This window comes from Argentina anserina, chromosome 5 (genome assembly GCF_933775445.1).
Source record: "Argentina anserina chromosome 5, drPotAnse1.1, whole genome shotgun sequence".
NCBI classification, from domain to species: Eukaryota; Viridiplantae; Streptophyta; class Magnoliopsida; order Rosales; family Rosaceae; genus Argentina; species Argentina anserina.
Genome location: NC_065876.1, coordinates 3,740,612 through 3,748,384, shown reverse-complemented (window position 1 = coordinate 3,748,384; position 7,773 = coordinate 3,740,612). Strand labels below are relative to the sequence as shown.

General features: G+C 40.8%; 2 protein-coding genes across 3 annotated transcripts; one reads left to right on the top strand and one right to left on the bottom strand.

Moving 5' to 3' along the window:
* The first annotated feature begins 1,151 nt into the window (after positions 1–1,151).
* On the top strand, positions 1,152–1,867 carry LOC126793311 (uncharacterized). Its single transcript, XM_050519784.1, has 2 exons — positions 1,152–1,393; positions 1,499–1,867. Exons 1-2 carry the CDS (start codon positions 1,304–1,306, stop codon positions 1,601–1,603), a joined length of 195 nt encoding a protein of 64 aa, XP_050375741.1. The 5' UTR covers positions 1,152–1,303; the 3' UTR covers positions 1,604–1,867.
* Positions 1,868–3,211: 1,344 nt separating this feature from the next.
* Positions 3,212–7,256, bottom strand: LOC126793310 (granule-bound starch synthase 1, chloroplastic/amyloplastic-like). 2 transcript variants are annotated; one of them, XM_050519782.1, is made up of 14 exons: positions 7,077–7,256; positions 6,247–6,607; positions 6,073–6,153; positions 5,868–5,966; positions 5,688–5,777; positions 5,447–5,510; positions 5,265–5,365; positions 5,067–5,176; positions 4,716–4,959; positions 4,461–4,637; positions 4,186–4,377; positions 4,007–4,093; positions 3,769–3,897; positions 3,212–3,643 (listed from the first exon to the last, which is right to left on the bottom strand). In XM_050519782.1, exons 2-14 carry the CDS (start codon positions 6,589–6,591, stop codon positions 3,527–3,529), a joined length of 1,836 nt encoding a protein of 611 aa, XP_050375739.1. In that variant the 5' UTR covers positions 6,592–6,607; positions 7,077–7,256; the 3' UTR covers positions 3,212–3,526. The 2 variants fall into 2 exon arrangements, with proteins under 2 accessions (XP_050375739.1, XP_050375740.1); XM_050519783.1 differs by lacking the exon at positions 7,077–7,256 and adding an exon at positions 6,806–7,041.
* Positions 7,257–7,773: the final 517 nt, after the last annotated feature.

Here is a 7,773-nt window from a genome sequence, read left to right as displayed (position 1 = left end):
TGCTTTCTTTGCTGGTATGTCGGCTATGCCAATATCTCGTGGTTTGTTGCGGGACAAGGAAGAATTATGGCTCATCCTGGCAACCTTGGATCTGGACGACGTGCACAGGTGCACTTGGCTTTTCTGGCTCTGCTTGTTGTTTTGGTCTCGAAATCATCTAGGGGGTTGGCAGCTTGGATGAGTTGGATCCCTGGTTGTTTGAACCATGTTGGCACAGTTTTACGTTTTGGTGGGTTTCACCCGCGACGACGTTGTGCCTAAGTTTGTATGGCGTCGATTAAGGCAGTACAACCATGGAGCTACTCTAATTTATTGCCGCAACGTTATTCATCAGATTTTGAATTTCATCAAAGCTACGTGGTCCATGCAGTAGAGCTGCAATGTATGGTGGAAATTTTTTTCAATCTTCTCAGATAACCACGTGATAATATCTAGTGGTACTCTCTTCTAATCACTATTTGACACTTATGATTTATTTTTTTAAAAAAATTATATTTAAATTATTTTATCAAAGATTATTTTGAGTTTCTTTCTAAAACCATACACTTACACTCTAAAACCCTACACCATACATTCTAAAACCTTAAACCATATAGTCTAAAACCCTATATCCTAAATTCTAAACTCTAAAATTCGAAATTCTAATTTAAAATTATTAATAACAATGTCATTTTATAAATAATAAAAATATAAGGGAAAAAAAAGTAAAAACTAAAAAGTCAAAAATAATCGGCGTCGAGAAGAGCAGACTGACAGCCCAAAACGGCGTCGATATGGAACAAAGAAAAACAAAACTATTCCGCAAGTGGGGCCCGAAAGCCCTTGTTAGTCGGTACCTTTCGGCCCAATCAAAGCATCTTCCTCGGTCAACCTCACAAACTATACACCCAAGCTTCTCTAACCTACTTTCTCCCCCACCAACCTAACCGTGCACCAACCACTACACTCAAATCACCTCATCAGGACCCCACCACTTCAAGAATCACGGATTCACTTACCCTTCAATCAACGGCCCTGAGCCCCTGAACCGCTCAAAACGCGACAGCGAGGCAAGAAGAATCTTCGCGGACCTAAAACAAAAAATTTAATCCGGTTAAGTAAATACCCGCCTAGTCCTCTTGTATAAATAGCCCCCTCCCTGCGCACCAGACCGCCAGGTAGCGCTTCTCTCGCCGGAAAATCAGGAAAAGAGAAGAGCTTCACCGGTCGAGAGCCGACGTCGTCCTCCGTCGTCGGGTTTCGTCCGCCTGTATTCGCTTCCGACCTTTCAAGAAGAAATTCCTCCTCCTCGCCGCTTTTCGCAATGAAGGGCTCCGGTACTCTCGTCGCCTCCATGGTCGCCGCCTCCACCATGGCTCTCTCCTCCTCCTCGTCTCCCACTCCCTCCGCTCCGGTAAGCTCATAAATGCCGATTATGTTGAATTGTGTCAGTTTCTAATTGGAGCTGTGTTGGTTCATAAAAATCGGTTTTTGAGAAGAATTGTTTGGTTTGATTTAGGTCTTCACCCGCGCGGGGGGAAAGAAAGGAGGACAGAGTTCGCAGTTTGAGCCGAGATTCGATGGGCTTAGGTTCATTGAGACGTTGGTGACAGCGCATAGATGATGAAAGTAGGAGGACTGCAGATCCCTTATTTTATGTTGAGGAGGACTTGGTTGGTTTGTGAAATCCGCAAATTGGAATTCAGAGAGAAACTGCTCTCTTTTTTTTTTTTTGGTGATGTGATTGGGTCGGTTTTTGTGTTTGGTATGTTCTCAATCTCATAATCTCTAACTAAGAAAGCCTTTTTTGGGTGTTTCTTATGGTCATTTGTAGTGTTGGGATTAAGTTTGTATAAACATTGTTATGCCAACTGTTAGTTATATGCTGTTTCCAGTTGTGAATTTGGGAAATTGGGATCTGCCAACTTCTGAGTTCTTTGTTTGATTAAGGAGAAAGGTTCTATTAGGCTACCCAGCTAAGCAGACTCTGCAAATTATGATTCAAAGCACCCAATCGTGTCGGGTTTGCCATGCTTGAATTTAAAAAAAAAACTGGGGTTGGCTGTAACATGAGGATTCTGGGCACAAGTCAAAAATAAGGAGTTTATTTGTGGGGGAAGTAAACTAAGATTGATGAGTTGGACAGACTTGAACAAAAGGAGTAAACTATGTGCGGTTTGTCTTTTGGTTATTAAAATGTGTAGGAAACCTCAAGGAAGATGACTTGGCTTATATGCACAAACAAGAACAACATGCCAAATGGGTATCAGGGTATGCCTGCTTTGACTGCTTGGTGATGCTTAGAGGTTGATTATCTTATACTATACTCCTCACATTTGTATATCAAATGAAATGGCAAGCATGTTTATGGAGCGTGCGTAAATGAAGTTATGTGATGTCAGTTTGAGACCGAGTATAGTATCTCAAAACACAAAAACTCTTGCTTATAAATCATATCGGGTTTTCATCTCGTTTCCTTGTAACATATGATCCTTAGAATTTGGAGAAGCATGGTAACCCATACTTGAGGATGGATCTCAACACCGCCGACGGCCGACCCAATTTTGTCCTACATCGTCAACTAGGACAACAAATCCATAGAACGTCACTTAGGTGAGGAAACATTAAAAAAATTAATTAGGAACTCCATGCTGTTTCGCAACGCTTCGATTTTAAATCCAAAATGACTCGATACCACAAACTTTTGCTGATGAAAACCACTTCGTTGTGGCAAGCGTCGTGATGATAAAGACCCTTCAAAAAAAAAAATCTGTGTAAAATCTGCGAGGGAATAATAATTTGATGGCTCCAACCTCTTATATTCTTGTGTTTGAGATTGTCACAAGTTAATAGGCCCCAAATGTGTCATAGGTAGTGTCATATTAGGCGAAAAGTTGAACATGGTAAACATAAAAACAACGAAGCGTTTGATATCAAGTTACCCATTCCATCTTGTTTTGTTTGCAGCCACATAGCGAATAAATGGTCTGTAATCACGGACTACTTGTAATACTGAAGGTCTCATTTAATATGTGGATTGGCATGAAGGCCTGGACCGGAACGCGTTTCAATCATAAATTCCTCACCTGTAGAGCGTTCATCATCAGAATTGCTCTGTAGCCACTAGCCAGCCACCTTATATGATGGCGTAAAAGTACGCACAGTTCTCTTCCGAATTTAGGTCAAATTTATAAGGGTTGCTGAAGATTATGGTATGCTATAGTAGGCCAAATTAAGTCCGTGCACTGTAGAATATTTCAATGGTTAACAGCTCCAAATACCATGGCAAGAAGCCAAGCACCTCATATGATTATTACATTATTTATCAGCACACTCCTATATGAAAACAAGCAGGATCTGAAAATCTTGTTCTTCAGCTCCCATGATCGCAACAAGGACGCATCCGATTCATTACTTTACACCTCAAACATCGTTCACCTTCAGCCATAATCCATTTTAGATATATAAGCTGAGATATTCCCACCATCAGACATCACTCGCTTACTCGCAACCAATTCATAGCTCCACCACTATTGGATACTAATGCTCAAGGGGTGGCAACATTTTCCATGGCAAGAGGAGCAATCTCTTCCCCTTCAAAGCCAGGTTCGCCGCCAGCTACTTCCAGGCTCAACAGCATCTTTTCCCATTGTTTCGAAGGTTCCTGTATCAAATACATTGTGCTTCATTATATGTCTAGCTCTATTATGAGTTTCAGAAACATTCTAAGGAGCAGTACGTTTACAAGTCAAACAATTGTTTTCTGGAGTATCTTGGTATCTTACTGACCTTCCAGGAAAGATCTTGTGCCATGCAATTCTGGATCATTTCTTTCGAGGCAGCTGAACCATAGCTTGTAACAGCTCTCTTCACCGTAGTAGATATTGCTAGTACATCGGCCGGATCAACTTCATCGCACTATCAAGAATCCACCGCATATGATTCATTATATTTGAAGATTAGTAGAAAAAGGGGGGAAAAAAAGATGCAGCATTGTCACGGATGCAGAGCCAAGTCATCGACTTACATCAACATTGAAACCTCCCATTTGAAATCCTGTGAAACCTTCTTTGACAGTGTCCACAAGTCCACCGGTTGAAGCAACAATGGGAACCTACAGTCATATATTGCGTTGCACGCCATCAGTGGAGGTAACTATCAGTTTAAGGCAAAGGTATAATCAAGGATAATGATATAGCTCATTACTGTTCCGTATCTCATAGCATGCAACTGAATGAGACCGCATGGTTCAAATCTACTTGGGATCAACATAAAATCAGCACCACCAGTAATCATGTGGGCTAATGGAACATTGAATTTCAGCACCCCTACAGCCTTGCCCGGATATTTTGTCTCGAGCTGTTTAATCTGCTTCTCCAGGTCCTTTTTGCCAGTTCCCTAACACAAAAGAACATACCAAAACAATCAAACAACCAACAGCATGTATGTACTAAAGAAAGTAAAACGCAACTTTTACTTACAAGGACTATTATCTGCAAATTCTCTCTAGCTAGTTCTGGAATAGCTTCCACTAGAATATCCGAACCTTTTTGCTCCTCTAGCCTACCAATGAAGCCGATCAATGGGATGTTCCTGTCAACTGGCAGCCCAACTTCTGCTTGAAGGGCCTCCTTCAAAAGAGGCTTTGCATCCAGTACCTGCACATACAAGCCGATCAGTACAAACTTTTTCTACTAGTTATGTTATCGAGTCAACAATCCTTATGAGCTACTTACAGTTGTTTCATCATAGTTGACATTCAAGTGTTTGTCTGTGGCTGGATTCCACTCTTGAACATCCATGCCATTCACAATTCCAGTGATTCCAGTATTGCGAATAGTGTTATCTAATTCTACACCTTTGTCTTCTCCAGAAATAAGTTCCTGGGCATAGTAAGGGCTCACAGTAACAACCCTGTCCGATTCCAATATTCCGGCTTTCATCCAGTTGATTTTTCTTCCCTTCACAGGTTTGTTATACCTGCAATATCATACATCCAGAATAGGTATAGCTTTTCATACTTACAAGTACATTTCAAATTCCTCATCACAGTGACCACATCACAATCTGTATTCTGTAGAGTATACCCGTCAATGAAGTCGAAAGAACCCTTAAGTTGGTCAGGTAAACTAAGTTGTTGAAAGTCATCAACACTAAATCGTCCTTGGTAAGCTATATTGTGGATGCAAAATGCAACCTGCCAACATTCATCAAACACCATCTGAGCTTTTATGTAAATGAATTAGCCGGACTCTATAATATTATGTTCAGCAAGGACTCATTACTTTGGCACTTTTATAAAGCCCCATTGGTTTGTAGATGGTTTTTAAGTAGCAAGGAACAAGAGCAGTGTGCCAATCATTGCAAATGAACACAACATCCTCTCCTGCAATGAAACAAGCACACATCCTCAGTAAGTCTATCTTCAAAGATGTTATATGAACAGAAAAAAGGGACGGATACACACCATAAGGTCCAGAGAAGTATTCGTTGCTGTTCAAATTGAGAACCCTTGGTGCCTCCAGCGCAGCCTGAAGTTCAAAAGGGTCACAATTGAAATTTACGCATATTTATAAGAGAGTAATCTATAGCTCCATTGTTACAGACCAATCCAAGCAACAAATACAATGCTTTCATTTCTGATCTTTCAACTGGAAAACATTTTCAAGTTCTAAAAAAGGAAAATTAAGTCAAATAGCATGACATGCCTGGCACAACAAGCTGAAGCGCAATTGGTTGTCGTTGTAATCAACTCCTGCCTTAGGCCCATATATCTTGGATCCTGTTTTACCCCGTACCTTCATAGTGAAAAAGGCAATTGAATCAGCCATAGCTAGATGACCAATAAATTTACTATATTATCTGAAGACACCAAAAAGAATTCCTACCTTCTCAAGGAACCATGGATGATCCACAAAAACACGATCAACTCCACGTTTGTAGCAGTGGAAGAACCGAACAGTTTCAACATTGCCGCCAACTTCTATCTATGAAACATAAAGCTACTGATGATCAGTTTGAGGAAAATCTACAAAGCAAACATCAGTAAATTACAGTCTAAAACATGAAAGATGTAATATTTGCAAAACTTACCTCAACCAGTACACTAGTGTCCCAAGCATCTTTGTATTGATCATAGCGAGGAGACACCGTCATGACTCGGTGGCCATTAGCCTAGGCATTATTAAATCAGGATGTAGAATCAGCCAATATAAAGACATGAGAAGATTAAATCTCATAGTAAATTCAAGAAACTGACTAACGTACCGCCATAGCTGGTGGGAGCCCTCCAAGAACATCACCAAGGCCACCGGTTTTGCTCCATGGACCAACTTCAGCTGCAACAAAGACCAAGTTCATTCCTTGACGACAGACGATCCTTCCCACAGATCCAATATCACTCGCAGCTTTTCTCATGACTTGCAGAGAAAATGCACTAGTACGGGTTCGAATCCGAAGCAGATCCAAGTTATACAAAGATCTTAAGCCATTGTGAGTCATTGGTTGGTTCCACAGAGCTATCTGTCCCAAGTTTGTCCTGGTTTCTGAGCCTGAAGCTCCATTCACATGTGAGGTGCTTGGTAAAAAGTTTGAGGCTATCAAAGTTGCCATCTCCGAAATCCTTGCTCTGAAACACATAGTCAAAATGAAGGTACAACCATAATGCATGAACTGATGAATATAGAATTGAAGAAAGGTTACATGTTTAAGGGTTTCAGCTATATATCAAAATGATTTCATAAACCACTAATAGTGCGTGACATGAATCTAAACAAGAAGATCAAAAAATTCAAAGACTGCAAAAGCCAAAAGATTCAGGGATTACTCGATGAACAAAGACTCAGATATGATGATCAAGCAATATCGAAGAGTCCGAGGCTCATGAGCGTAACAGATCAGTGAAGGATCATAGACTTGGAGAAACGAACATCAACTAAACTACGAACTAAAGCTATTTCATTTATACCAAGAAAAGAAACCATAACTGATCGAGAAAATCACTGCGTTTAGTTAACAAGAAGTGAGCAAAGATCGGAGCTGATGCCACCAAAAATGTTGAGCCAAGAAATTAAATTTAATTGACGAAATTCACTTACTTATTACTAGTTCACTAATGAACTCAGATCCTTGTCAGTTTCCGACTCACACTCGCAACTCTATCAGGTCTCCGAGTGTGTTTCGCTTTCAGGATTTGGTGGGAGATTTGTACTTGCTGCCCAGAATTTCCACGCCCGCCAAGTGGCGCGAAGCAACGGTCCTGGTTGTATTGGATTTCATCTGTGCAACATGTGTATGGGGACTTGTCACACGGTGCACACCGTAGAAGCAAAATCAACACCGGAATTATTGTAGTTTACTTGGGTTTAGAGCTCGTGGCCGCGCCGGCGGGGCCAGGGTTGTTCCTAGAGAGGAAGCAACAAGATATAATAAAACGAGAACTTGAATTTTGTAATGCTAGTTAGAACTGTGTATGTTCAAGTTGCTTTCTCTGATATTGTATCTAATATGACCTGGGGGCCAGTTGGTGGAAATAGACGGTAGAGTTCGTAGCACAATATTGCTTTCGTTGTATATATTAAACAAGGACGAATTTATTATATATGTTTCATAGTAAATTTGACATGCATGCACCTAAATTGAGCTCCTTCAATCATATTACCGCAAAAATATCTCTCCGTAGACCGTCAGGGCCTATACGGTACTACGGTATCAATTTGTACGTACTACAAGTATATCGCCAAGAATGCCAAAGTATATATTACAAGCTCACTACGTACGCCAGTATTGAACGTG

Excerpts from the sequence above, each read along its gene's own strand:
- LOC126793311 (XM_050519784.1), top strand. The coding sequence starts at position 1,304 with ATGAAGGGCTCCGGTACTCTCGTCGCCTCCATGGTCGCCGCCTCCACC. Across the intron at positions 1,394-1,498 it reads CTCCCACTCCCTCCGCTCCG|GTCTTCACCCGCGCGGGGGG; the intron begins GTAAGCTCATAA and ends GGTTTGATTTAG.
- LOC126793310 (XM_050519782.1), bottom strand. The coding sequence starts at position 6,591 with ATGGCAACTTTGATAGCCTCAAACTTTTTACCAAGCACCTCACATGTG. Across the intron at positions 5,177-5,264 it reads GGCTTTATAAAAGTGCCAAA|GTTGCATTTTGCATCCACAA; the intron begins GTAATGAGTCCT and ends GAATGTTGGCAG. Across the intron at positions 3,898-4,006 it reads TGGGAGGTTTCAATGTTGAT|TGCGATGAAGTTGATCCGGC; the intron begins GTAAGTCGATGA and ends GATTCTTGATAG.